This window comes from Eubalaena glacialis, chromosome 14 (assembly GCF_028564815.1).
Source record: "Eubalaena glacialis isolate mEubGla1 chromosome 14, mEubGla1.1.hap2.+ XY, whole genome shotgun sequence".
Lineage (NCBI taxonomy): Eukaryota > Metazoa > Chordata > Mammalia > Artiodactyla > Balaenidae > Eubalaena > Eubalaena glacialis.
Genome location: NC_083729.1, coordinates 36,419,528 through 36,433,831, shown reverse-complemented (window position 1 = coordinate 36,433,831; position 14,304 = coordinate 36,419,528). Strand labels below are relative to the sequence as shown.

The 14,304-nt window shown below is 37.0% G+C and overlaps 1 protein-coding gene across 4 annotated transcripts in view; it reads right to left on the bottom strand.

Annotated features, from left to right (window-relative positions):
• Positions 1-14,304, bottom strand: part of PLEKHH2 (pleckstrin homology, MyTH4 and FERM domain containing H2) — a 112,703-nt gene that overhangs the window by 47,370 nt on the left and 51,029 nt on the right. For all 4 annotated transcript variants that reach the window (XM_061210421.1, XM_061210423.1, XM_061210422.1 and 1 more), the window contains 9 exons: positions 12,943-13,128; positions 10,278-11,227; positions 7,440-7,515; positions 6,020-6,114; positions 5,256-5,400; positions 2,564-2,700; positions 2,351-2,461; positions 2,104-2,190; positions 589-747 (listed from right to left, as the gene is read on the bottom strand). In XM_061210421.1, the coding sequence (XP_061066404.1) occupies positions 589-747; positions 2,104-2,190; positions 2,351-2,461; positions 2,564-2,700; positions 5,256-5,400; positions 6,020-6,114; positions 7,440-7,515; positions 10,278-11,227; positions 12,943-13,128 (1,946 nt within the window). The remainder of the gene's footprint in view (positions 1-588; positions 748-2,103; positions 2,191-2,350; positions 2,462-2,563; positions 2,701-5,255; positions 5,401-6,019; positions 6,115-7,439; positions 7,516-10,277; positions 11,228-12,942; positions 13,129-14,304) is intronic.

Genomic DNA, 14,304 nt, shown 5'->3' with positions numbered 1-14,304 from the left:
TCTTGCTTTTTAAGAAAATTATTATTGATAGTAGAACGTTTTCCCATATGTTTATTGATCATTTGTATTTCTTCTCTCTACTATCTCTACTTCTCTCTCATTGTGTCCTTTGTTCCTTCCCCTCACTGGTATTTATCCTTTAATTACTGATTAGAAAAAGCTTGTTTTTCATGTTCAAATACCTTTCCAAAGCTTCTCATCGGTCTTTTAAAAATTCTGCTTAGAGAAATTCCGATAGTAAGAACATTTACTTTTTTTTCTGTTTTTGGTTGTGCCACACAGCTTGTGGGATCTTAGTTCCCCGACCAGGGATTGAACCTGGGCCCTCGGCAGAGGTTCTGAAAAGCAGAGTCCTAACCACTGGAACGCCAGGGAACTCCCAAGAACATTTACATTTTTTATGTAGAGTAGTCAAATTTATCATTTTTCATCTTTATGGTTTTTGTCTTTGGTATCATACTTAAAACACTCTTCCCCACCCCAAGATAACATAAATACTCAATATTTATATTCTCTGATGCCCACTTTTTATGATCGGGGGCTAATTCCATCGTTGTCTGGGATACTGCTATGTATAAGAGTTCCCACCTTGGTGAGCAATCCCTTCACCGTTGGTTTGCCCTCAGGTTGGAGGAAAAGGGGGTTGGCAGCTTGTACCCGAAGAACGTTCTGTAACACTTTAATCCATTCCTCCAATATATTGGGAGAATCTGCAGTCAGATAGTATGTGTGTTTTTCAGTGGTCAACTAGAATGGGATAAGAAAGAGATAGGAAAGGAAACTCTGAAGATTTTAGGATATTAGCATTTCCTTGTCCATTCTTCAAACATCACTACCTAACATGGAAACAAACATGCTGAACCTTGAATCCTAGGTTCTAAATAAATGATTCCATAAATCACGTAGCATATTTTAACCACTTTGTGAGAATGACAATTAACTTTTTTTGAAATAATTTTTTTCACTTCTGTTTACTTTAAAACTCTTAATAGTATTAAGCTTTGGGGTCATGATTTTTAATCTTGTTTACTCATTACATTTTCCTTTTCTCCCTTAAATGTGCTACAGGTTCCTGGTTGTTGAAATGAGGAGCAGAATGACTGCAGACTGTAATAAAATAACACACTTTAAGCAAATAAAGAGAAGTTATTTGTTATGGAAATGAAGAAATCAATTATAAATAAAATAAGAAAACCTATACAGCAGAAGCGGAATTCTTAGAACATGTAATCAGATATTATGAACTCACAGTTTCTCAAGTTCAAATTAGCCACATTTCAAAAATTCCAAATATTTCAGAAGCCTACAAATGATTCTTATCTGCCATGCTCCAAGACAAAGTTTTCCCTGATTCTCCTTTCTACATTTTTGGGCAGTCCTCGGGTATTATCCACTGGAAACACCGATAATGCACCTTTCTAATAAAATATTGTATTCTACTCTCCAAAGGAGCAATATAAGAAAATAATGATTATTGAAGGCATTTCACAAATAAAGCATCTGAATTTTAAATCACACATACCAAACTGTCTCAATAGCTTGTTTTTTTTGTTTGCTTGTTTTAATTTAACAAAGGTTTCTAGCAAGACTGGCATTATGTGTGGGTGAAATGGTCAGCAGCTACCTCTGCCATGTGACTCAGTGGGAGCCAGGACAGGCCCTCTGCTCACCAATATCCTTCCCACTTAGGTGTTACAGCATCTGAAGTTCATAGAACTGCCATTTTCCTGTTCTCTATTAAATTGCAAACATTTCTGAATTTAATAGTACATTAAATTATGAATATCTTGTTGGGAATTCATTTATCAAATAACTCTCCCCTAAAATAGCTTGACAGTTTGAGAACAGAAAATGGCTGGGAGGGTTAGTGTGGGGAAAGAACCGTGTAAAGGATCAAGGGCAAAGAAAGTGTAGAGTTACTCACGTATACTCAGGTTATATTATAGTTTTAACTAAGAAGTCCTGGGGTTTCACACATTTTTGGGGCATCAAACTGACCCCAAAATGGAATAAACAAACAATTGAACACCCAATTTCCACTCTATTAGCTTACATAATTGAGAACTGAGTTTTGCATGATACAAAAAAAGAAAAAAAAAGTACCTGAACTGTTTGTTTGTTATCTCCTCTTAAAATGCTGCAGGATGCACTAAGTTCAATATGGCCCTGGGGTTTTCTGATTACATCACTCTGTATGAAAGGAAGAAAACCAATGCAAAGTGATTGCCTATAATAGTCATAATAAGAAATGCTTTGTCTAATTAATTGCATTACATGGAAGAAAATCAATCAGGAGTCTGATTTATAGTTTGAGGAAATCAGTTCTAAATAACAAGCAATTTCCACTCACCGGAGATTTGTAGTAAAGTAATTCACCACCTTTAAGAACAAACCATCTCCGCTTCCAAGTCTTGACTTTACCACTCATTTTTAATAAGTAGCCAGATTTTTCCAGTGGTTCCTAATTAAAGAGATTTTTAAAAAATATTTACGTTTCCCTTCAGAGGCTCAAACTAACATATACATTAATGTTTAAAAAAAAAAAACCTGATTCAGTGTTTACATTTTTCCCATTATCACTGGAAGATGAGCAAGTTTTCAGGAGCTTCTGCTCTGGCTGTGAGCACTCCAAGTCTATGGAGTAAGCATCTGGGGGAATAGCATAATCACTTTCAGAAGCCACAGAAGAGAGAGACACACCTAGATGAATAAAGAAATAAATCAAGTCAATATTTAATAATTGCATGGTCCAAATGCTGACTGTCAGTTTTCCTAAGAAATACATCTAATCCCAAATCTTAAACCTTCCTACACTAGATGTAGTCCATACCTTTGGCCATGAAGTACCTTTTAAGCAGAAAACAGAACTTAAGCGTAAGGACTATCATGTAAATCTCCAAGGAAGTTAAAGGAACATAAATAATATTTTGGTATGATTATAAGCACAGCTATTTTTACATATATAAAATGTATGCAGTAGCCTAACAATATCTTTTATTAAGGATTAAAAATATGTGTATTTATATATTGACATGTAGGCAAACAAATGTTGAACCTTAATTTATCAAGATTTGTACAATCACACTTTACTGCACTTAATTTTTGTAATCATTTTTTTTTTAACATCTTTATTGGAGTATAATTGCTTTACATGTAATCATTTTTAAAGTAACATCACATTAAAAAAAACACACAAGTCCAATACTACTAGTTTATAGATTTTGAAAATCTTTCATAAAAGAGACGCAATAAGACTTAAAGATGGGCTTCCCTGGTGGCACAGTGCTTGAGAATCTGCCTGCCAATGCAGGGGACACGAGTTCGAGCCCTGGTTTGGGAAGATCCCACATGCCACGGAGCAACTAGGCCCGTGAGCCACAATTACTGAGCCTGCGCGTCTGGAGCCTGTGCTCTGCAACAAGAGAGGCCGCGACAGTGAGAGGCCCGCGCACTGCGATGAAGAGTGGCCCCCACTTGCTGCAACTGGAGAAAGCCCTCGCACAGAAACAAAGACCTAACACAACCAAAAATAAATAAATAAATAAGCCTACACCTTAAAAGAAAAAAAAAAAAACCTTTAAAAAAAGACTTAAAGATATAAACAAACTATTTCATTTGCCAGCAGCTCTAATGTAAAATTCAAGGGAGCATTTTTCACAATAATTCACTTGCCATTTTAGAAAACAACTTGCAAGTTGCAAGCCACATTTGGAGAGTCACTACAATTGGAGATTTTGAAAATATTAAATAAAATCAAGGACTTAAGTCATTATTCATTACAGTATGTGGCAATTTTTTAAGTGTTTATTAACATTTAAGGGAAACATTAGGACAATGTCACTATATTATTCCTCTTATTTATTTGACTAAGACAAGTAATGGCTGTGATAATAGTAATATCTTTATTTTTCAAAGAGTAACAGAAATTTAGATCTACAAAGGACCTCAGAGATCATCCTGGTTCTCTAAGGAGACTAAGGTCCACAGATTAAAGGATTTGTCCAAAGTCAAACAGCTAGGCAGAGGCAATGTTGGAGTGCAAATCTCAGGCTCCTAGCCCCAGGATGCTAGGGACAGAGCAGAGAACAAAACAAAGAAATTTCTGCCCTCATGGAACACAGATTCTAGTCGGGGGAGACAGACAAAAAACAGGGAGCAAATGCCATGGAAAAATAAAATGTAGAGCGGACTAAAGGGAATAAAAAGAGCTAGCAGTTAGAGAAGGGCAAAGGACTACATTTGAATGGTTTGCTCTGGGTAGATCTCCTTGAGAAGGCAGTGTCCCAACTGGAGGAGGCAAAGGAACATCTGGGGCAAGAATACCAGGTAGAGCAAACGATCAGTGCAAGGTCCTGAACTAAAGGAATGAATGGCATGTGCCGGGAACAGCTAAAGGGTCTGGATGGCCAGAGCTGAGTGAGAGAGAAGAAAGGAGGAGATGAGGTCGAAGACATCAAAGAATCACATAACATGTTATAGTCTTTATAAGATGTCCTTGCAGTGTTTTGAGCAAAAATGTGATATAACCTGATTCTGGCTGTCAAGGGGGCAAGGTCGTATAGCAAAGGGACTGATGGAAGCCCAAAATTTTAAACCTATGAGAGTTGAACAGCTCCTGTTGAAGCTGAGGGGTTTGGGAGTACCTAGGGGTTCCATGGAACACAGTTTGAAAACCAACATACTGTGCTGCATTAAAGGCTTTTGTAAAATACAGATGTCATTTAATGTGACTGGCTCTCTCTCTAACCTGTATGCCAAAAATTTCTTCAAAATCTACAAAAATCGTAGACATGCCCAAAGTAAGTTTTTGTTGGTTTCTGTCTTAATATCAGATTAACCACCACATTTTTAGGTATATTCTTCTGCCATTTAGCAGTGCAACAAATTTAGCTGAAATAAGTCCATCCTATAAATTATCCAGAATCACACAGTAACTGTAAAAGAAAAACCTCATTCAAGCCAAGTATCTCACTTTTTTCCTAAAACGAAGCGATCTCTCTTTTACAGATACGGTTAAAAAACAAAACAAAAAACAAAACAAAAAAAAACCCACTGTCTTGTCTGGAATCACAAAGAGAATTTAGAAGAGAATTAGGACTAAAATATAAGCGTCTTAGTCCTAGGTGAATACTCTTTTCACTATGAGTGGAAGGCAGCTCAGATTTTTTTTTTTAAGTCCTATTATAGAGATAAAATTCCCATTAAATATTCTGAATTATTTGGAGTTGTCTTGTATGCCTGAGACTTTCCCTTACCTCGTTTCATTGCTCTGGGGCTGCCTGGCCCACTCCGAATGCGCGAGTCTGACTCTGAAGTCCGGGAGCTGGATCTGGAACTATCTTCTTCCTCTGACCCAGAGGAGTCATCCAGGAATGGGTTGCTGCTTATCTGGGTCGCCTTCTAAAGAAAAGCAAAACAGCCTCCCTGTGTCCATCCTTAAAGTCACCACTCTCTTTAGGTATAGAATGTTTTACCAGAAGTAATGGAATAAGATTTTTTAAGGAATACAAGAAAATATTTTGCCATTATCAAAATCACGTTGTTAAATCCCAAATTCCAATTAGCAAGGCATTTGTCAATTATAAAAGATTCCTAAGAACATAAGGCTGTTAATACCTGATGATACTTTTTTTTCTGATACTTATTTTAATTAGGTACTTCACACAAAGGAGGGCAACCCTGGCAGTGATACAAAGATCTTTCTATATTAGGAGTTTTCATTACATCATTAATACTATTTCCTTTAAACAATTAACAGCTATGGAGTGGGTGGAGACTCACATGTAGCATAACAAAAACGGAGCATATCAGACCTCTAATACTCCAATAAGAATAAATATCTTCTCTAGATCTTTCCATTTCTTCTCTTTTAATAATATGCTAGTGTGAACTTCTAAAACTCCCTATAAAGGGACAGTCCATGTAAAATGTCAAGAATGGAATCTGGAGCTTGACTAAACAGTTTTCTTGATTCATCATGAAGAGCCCCACATGTTTAACAGTAACAATAATGAGTTACCCCCTTTAAAGTTGTGTACACTGGGGTTGTCATATTCTTGTATATCAGTGATGTATAAAGTCCTGATGTGGTATAGGAAAGCACTGCAACAGAATCTGAAACAGAAAACAAAATGATTAAGAAAAAAAACCTTCTAACTAGCGTTTATGTCTATTTCTTATGAATGTGAATTAGCAAAACTTCCAATTAAAGAGAAACTGGATGAACATACAATATTCATTACACAGTCTACCTGAAGAATTATGGCATTTATGGCAGTTTTAATTATACACTCTCTTACATGGTTCATTATGTCCTCAGGTGTGCTAGTTCCCCAACTAGACTGTAAGCTCTTTGAGAGCAAGGATCTTAGCTTTTATTTCTTTGGCATCTCCATCCAGCTCACAATGGGCAGAAATGAGTACAAACACCTGCTGACTGATTCAGTGAGCAGTACCCTATGAATATATTCTCTGACTATTCAGAGACCTATTACTGACACGTGTTAAAACATCGTCACTTTTAAACCTTTATCAGGTGAACCTCAGATTGAAAGGTTAGAATATATTTCCCGAGCGGCAAGAACAGAGGATAGCTGAAAAGGAACAGAACAACAATAGTCACCTCTAAGATACAGATCAGAGGTAGGATAGGGAGGGGGCCAGTAGAAGGAACCACAGAAAAATTTCTCTTTTTATTCCAGACAGTTCTCTGTTGTTTGGCTTTATTTTTCATAATGAACATGCACTGTTTCTACAATAATTTTTTGAAAAAAGAAAGGAGGAATGTGTTTTAAACTCTGGAAAAAGAAGACATAGAGATCAATAGTTTTACAATTTTAAACAGCTGAAACTCCACTGTTTCTTAGCTTTAGCCTCTTTCGGGTAAAAACATGAGGTACTTGCTACATAACAGTTGAACATCTACGTGCCCCTATGCTGAGTAACATGAATTTCAATTTTAAAATATAAATCAGCAAGCTCAGAAAGCATTTTCTGGAAGTTGGCAAAGTTGTATTTTTTCCAATGACTTTAGACAGTTAGGAAGTTCTTGGCTAATGAAATGGCAATACAAAATCACTTATTTTTTTAAACATTTTTTATTGTAGTAAAAAACGCATAAGATAAAATTTACCACCTTAACCATTTTTAAGTGCATAGTTCAGTTAGTGTTAAGTATATTCACATTGTTGTGAATCAGATCTCCAAAACTTTTTTATCTTGAAAATCTGAAACCCTATAGCCACTAAGCAACTGCTCCCCTTCCCCTACTCCCCCTAACCCCTAGTAACCACAACTCTACTTTCTGTTTCTATCAGTTTGACTATGTCAGATATCTCATATAAGTGGACTCCTACAGTATTTGTCCTTTGTGACTGCTTATTTCACTTAGCATAAAGTCCTCAAGGTTCACCTGCATTGCAGCATGCAAAATCACTTACTTTTATTAACATTCTCCATATTGAAGGCCTCAGACATTCGAATGCCTGATTTGGCTACAGCATAAATTCTGCTTTCCTAATGTAAAAGAGAGATTTAAGCTGGATATTTGAAGCAAAGAAACAATTACTTTCAATACACATGTTTTTCATTTGTGCTTCATTTAATTGTCACCAGAGTACAGAATTATTATAAAACTGTCACCAGTGCCAACTAAAATATGCCACTGTGAACAGCACTGCAGAATTTTCTTCCATCCATTAGTCACTCCATTATTTATCTTTGTTCCCAAATTTTTGCTTGGTATTTTAAATTATTTTGAAGAGACAGGAAAAAAGTAAGAGAAAGCTTATTCACAATCACTGACTATTCATAAATACCACCATTAATATTCTACCATTTCAGAACACGGTCAAAAAAAAAAAAAAGAAAAGGAAAACTCTGAATGGCTGTAACATGAAGCCAGAAACCATTTATTATCATTGACTAGACACAAATATTATCTTTAATATTCTACCATTCTAGAATATGGCTAAAGAAAAAGAGAAAGCCAAAACTTGAAGTCAGAAAGCACACACAAAGTAGCATTTAGTGCTATCACCTTCATATCTCAATGTACATTTCAATGAAGTAGAAGAAATACCTGAGGTCAAGTAATAAGTGAATTTGAGAATTGCAGTGGAATTTATAGGATCTTGTTCCAAAAGTAGGTTGTTATTTTGCTTTCTCTTCTTCTCTGAGAGAGATTTCTGAAGTGGGTACTGGAAGGCTATTGGCCCTGCCACCTCTGAGAAAAGGGACTCTAGGTTGTTCCTAATGCATAGATCACCATGTCCTGAACTTTGTAACACACCTAACCCGGACAGTTATCTGGATCAGGGCATAGTGGGCAACTAAGGCAGTCGTCTTTGGGACTGTGCTAGCCAGGGGCCTGTGAGGCAATGGGCAGGAGATCTCTAACCATCTGAGACACTTTAGATTGAAGAGTGGCTGACGGTATGAATCACTCTCACAGCTTCTTTGAGAGTGTGATGGTGAGATACACAGAGAGAGACAAACAACAGAGTGGACAGAACAAAAAGACATATAAAAATAAGGCAGTTAAGTGAGGCACTTAGAAGCCATGAGAGAGCGAAGGAGAGTAGTTAGCAGTCGTGAGAGAAGCAGACAGTCACTGTAGACAGGAGAGGACAAGCTGAGCCACGGGACCGGGGACAGTGGGTATCACCTGTTTTTCTAAGGAGTTGACCATCAGAGGTGCTCTTGAATCATTACATGCTGTCCTGCTAGAGTGACTACTGTATTTTTGAATGATATTCCAGTTCAGTAAGAATGGGCTATGCCTTAAAATAAACTCTTAAAAATCCTTAAACTCTCATAAATTGAGGTGACTAGAATGTATCTCTTTAACTTGAAACTTGAAAATACCCAACAAGCAGAAATAAAACCTCAAACTTGGCCAGTCTGCTAGAAGGCTTTTTGCAAAGCGGTACTACTTTTTCAGGACTGGATAGTTTCAGAAGGCAAGAAGAGAAAAAGGCAAAAAAGTAGTAAAAATGGTTTGCCAAATAAAATGAACGTGAAAGTCTAACCTAAATCTCTGAAAATCTCAACATAATGAAAGAAGCAAAATTTCAACTCCTAACTGCCTAAAGGGTAACATAATTGGAATTCCAGAGATTCACATGCCAATAATGTCCATTTTTTATGCTATCCAGAATTTAGTAATAAACTGCAGGCGGTTTCACGTGGACTTTGCAATGAAATGTTCTTTTAAAAGTAAATAAGAGCAGATACATCTCAAGGTCTGAATTTATACTAGGAAAACACAGTTGCCTTCATTTGCTTAAAATTGCATTGGTCACTAAATAAAAAATAATAACAGAATATGACTCCAAAACCCAAAAAATCCCGCAACCCAGATGATTCTCTGGAGGCCAAAGGTTAAATTATGTCAATATGTGAAGGAAAACTTCAATCTACAAAACAGATAATTTCACTTGGTTTCAAATATAGGAAGAATTTTTTTTTAATCTAGAGATTCCTAAGAAGAATCACACAATTAATGGGTTAATTATTATATTAATGTTCAATGTTTCAATGGAAGAAATTTCAATCTATTCTAGATACACAGGAAGATGCTTTTGGTTAAAGCAATAGATTTATAAGTTCATGAAGAGTAAAATTAAGTTTCTCTTAAAGCCAATCAAGTAAATACTTAAGTTCAGAACCTGATGACCAGTAAGTGTCCTCATCCAGAATTTACCCACAAGTATTATACAGTTAGGGAGAACCCTTCTTCCCCACTCCAATGTTTCCTTCCATGTGGAGGGAGCTCCAAAAATTGAACATTCCTGATCTCTAGCCAGTGATTCCTAGAAGGAGAAACTGGACATGCAAAGCCCCGCACCTTCCCCCTCTCCTTTCTATTGAGAAGTAGCTGTGCGCAGGAAATAACCATTTGTTCTTTCTCTAGACTGTAAGCTTTAGAGGAGCTGGGCCTCACTGGAGGCAGCCTGTGGTGGCTGGTCAAGCGCTACCTGGGCCTGGGTGAATAAATCTAGCTTTTTCCCAGGTGCAGTACTGGCTCCTTTGCCCACCAATTCTCTAAAATCCGTTTTATCAGTAATAAAGGTAACATTTTGATCTTCCTTTGTCTTACCCTTCTCTTATTTCTTGACTGGTTTGGGGGAAAGAGAAGGGGAAACTGAATTCTAAAAACTGGGAATTGTCAGAACAAAGCCGGACTGGAAAAGAAAGGAGAAGAAGTAGAGTAAAACCTGAAAATGAGCGTTGAGCAAAAACGAGCGTGTGAGCATTGCACGCAACACATAATTTACCCAAGAGGGAAACCGGTGCAGGGGAGGAGTTGGAGGTTTGCCACAGGCCGCCTTCTTTGCTGAGTCGCAGGTTTCCTGGTCGTCTGAACACGGGGACTCCAGGGAGTCATAGGAAAATAATCCATCATCACAACTAGTGTCCATAGTCTCTAAAATTTCTGTACTGTCACCATCAACTAGATCAAGATCTGTTTCCTGAGGTCTCAGTGGCCGGATCATGCTTATAGCATTTCTGTTTGTACCAAACATCCTGTCGGAACTTAACTGTGGCTGGCTTAGGTGTCTTTTGGCTAGAGCTACACTTAAGCTGAAAACATTAGGAACCCTTAATTTGGGAAGTGGCAGGTTTGAGGGGGGTGCTAGTTCTGTGCCTTTTCCAGGGAGTGAGTTAGGATGCTTTGGACTCACAGCTGGGGTCAGAATAGGGCTTGGGGTGTTGGCTTCACTCGATGAAGATGAATAATCTAGTCTCTGAGACTGAAATTTTTTATTCAGTTCGTCTGAGGAACTATCGTGCTCCTTTTTACTTGATTCGGAATTTCCCTTTCCGAGAGGACTCCACTGTGCCTCTTGTTGCCAAGAATACAGCTTCTTGTGTTCTGGTCTCTTTATGCCAAAAGTCTCTTCTTCAAATATAGAACTGCTGTCATCAGAGGCTGTCAGATACGTCTCACTGCCCATTCGGCTACACTGGACCCCCTCCTCTGATGTGTGGCTGGAAAGGGTGGACGTGTACCTGGACTTGGATCTTCCTTTGCTCCCATCGTCCTCATCGGAACTCCAGTCACTCCCAGGAGCCCCAGAATTCTGGGATATGCCACCATCCGTCACAAAGCTTGTCCTTGTTTTCTGATTCTGCTCTGAGACACAAGGCACTTGATGCAACGTTCTCTGACCTCGGTTGTTTTCTTGAATTTGGTTATCGACAGACTTTTCTGGTATTTCCATTTCTAGAAAAGCATACATTATATTGGCATGTTGCCTTTAATCATACAATCTTTCTGTATGTTTAGCTTTATATAACTACATTGTACAAACTGGAATTTCCATGTGAGTCAAGTTAATTTACATTACCCTTTTTTAGTCATATGCCTTTTTTAAACCCAAGTTTGAAAACTATAAGCTTTCTATAAAACACTGAGCCCTTACACTTCAATAGAATAATATCAAAATGAAACTGCTTTTTACAAAGAAACATGAAGAAAAAAAAAACTGACAATAGTCTAGGGTGAGATAATACAAGAAGCAAAATGAAAAATAGGGCAACAATGACTATCAAAGAAAGCAGCCACTAAAAAAATGAACACCATTAATTATATTTTAGAAGCAAAGAAAATGACAACCCTCTTTCTACTAAACTTCAAAATTATCATGAGTAAATTTAAACATAATAAATATAAAGCTATAGTTTAAAAAAAAATACTTTGTTCCCAAGCTTCACTACGTGAAATATGCAAAACCGTAAGGGAAACATAAACAGAGAAAAGCTTTATTCACTCTACTTTTGGTTTAATCATAACTACAAAATATGTCTTTACAATATAAAATAATTCTTTAAAAATATCTTTAGATATGGCTTATTTTTGTTTATAACATAATTAATAGAACGAACCATTGACTTTATAAACAGTGAACTAAAAATTTAGATTGAAGAATACAAAAGAAACTTTGAAAACATGAAAACATAGATAGGACCTTCATAATTAAGGATACAGAGGCTGAACAAATAAACTCCACAATTTGGTATCGGGCAGTTTGTTAAATTTGCAAACAAATGAGCAAGAACTGCAGTACAGGCAACCTCAGTACTGAGCTGTACTCAACTATTAGAAAGTGGGAAAAAAACTAAAATGACTCCTCAAAAAAGAAAAAAAAATCCATGTAATGGCATGAAAACAAGTACCAAAGGAGCCTTCTGAATGGAAAAACATTATGTAGTTTTCAGAGTTTCATAACCAAGCATAGAGACAGTTCTTAGGGCTATAATTTTTCTCCTTCGGAGGAAGGAAGCAGGAACTGAAAACAGAGAAGATACAAGTTCAAGTCTTTCTAAAATATTTGGGAAAAGTCATACTAGTGGTGGCAAAGCAGCAACCGCAAAATTAAGCAAAATTTAGAGGGGCTTTAAGACTAAAAGAAGGGTAGAAATCTGCACACAGGTCCAAAGTTTAAACATCTGGCAAATATTTTCCTCTTTGAGGCAATAAAGGGAAAATCAAAGCAGTTACTAAATTGTCACCTGGTGTTCTTTTTCTTTATAAGTTTGCTGTGTCACATTTAATTTCATATTGAATATTAGATAATCTTTTTATATTTTAAATAAATAATGAATAGAAAGTTCATACTTCTAAAACTCAATTAAAACAAATAGGTATGACTGTACATCTTTAAATTTTAACTATTACTGCTACCTATTGCAGGAAAAAGTATCAAGAAGGGTAAACCAGTTTTTCCTATAAATCATTGGCAGAGAGTCTCAAAAAACACACAAGATAACTAGATACACAGAGTTAAATGCTGTTTTGCGCTTTACAAATAGTCTCATAAAACATCAAGTTGTTAGGAAAAAAATAAGGAAAATGAAGCTATCTTTGCATTAATCTTAGCAAATGATTTTTCCTTTTTAAAAAAAATGTCAAAGTAAATTCCTCTAGTCCATAAATACCTTCTATGTCTTTTCCTTCAGTGAACTCAGGTTCTTTAGATGATATCTTGCTCATTTCCTCAGATTTTACAACTTGAGGAGGACTCCTTGCTTGGGATAAAAAGCACCCAAAGGTCAGACTGCTCAGACGCTGGCCTTCTGTGAGCTTTGGTGTGGAGACAGTGGACAACTTCTTTCCTTGAACTTCTGCAAGATCATTAATCAAAATGAAGATCTGAATTTTTTATAACGGTTTGTTAAAGAGAACCAAAGCATATAAAAACGTGGACAAATCACTCCTTATAACAGAAAAAAGCCTGAAGTTCATCTTTATTTATGTATAAGAACAATGACCCCTCAATGTCTAGCATCACATGCCAATGTTTAAAATCTGTTTATATATTTTGAATGCACAAACTATTTTTTTTTTTTTTTTCCAATTTATTTATTTATTTATTTATTTATTTATGGCTGTGTTGGGTCTTCGTTTCTGTGCGAGGGCTTTCTCCAGTTGCGGCAAGCGGTGGCCACTCTTCATCTTCATCGCGGTGCGCGGGCCTCTCACTATCGCGGCCTCTCTTGTTGCGGAGCACAGGCTCCAGACGCGCAGGCTCAGCAATTGTGGCTCACGGGCCTAGCCGCTCTGCGGCATGTGGGATCCTCCCAGACCGGGGCCCGAACCCGTGTCCCCTGCATTGGCAGGCAGATTCTCAACCACTGCGCCACCAGGGAAGCCCCTTGAATGCACAAACTATTTTTTAACTGCAAAGAGAAACATTTCTAATCCCTTTAAAAGTAGTTAGTTCTCAAACAAACCAAAATCCAGATACAAACAACTAGGAAGTTATAGCTTCTTGCAATGTCAACTATTGGTAAATACCAATCAAGTATTGGTAAAATTTGATTGTTTGGTATTGTTACTAATAGTGAGAAAAAAGGGACTGAGGTCTTGGTTGCCAAGACAACCCAGGAAAATTTAGATGATCACTGGGGCAAATATCACATGATCACTGGAATAACTTTTGCTTATCTTAGTTTTTAGTGTGCTTCTCATAAGAAAGCAGATGAAGGGGCTTGGTCTATGGTGACCACAACATGGAGAGCCTTAATCACTTCCTTAGAGAACAAAAAGGGGAGGGGGCAGTCTCTAGATTGAGAATTTAGACAGCTAGGTGAGTGATTAATCGAGCACCTAATCATGGGTTTAATTCATCTTCTAGGACTTGTAACATTGCTGCTCGTAAAATCAAAAGCATGGAGATCCCAGTGGTAGTAAGAAAAGTTTCCAAAGAAATTAAATTCTCAACTCTGGGAGAGCACCAAAGGGTTAAGTTAAATAGCAATTGATAATTGAGTATAGAAAAATACCTTTATATAGTGTAT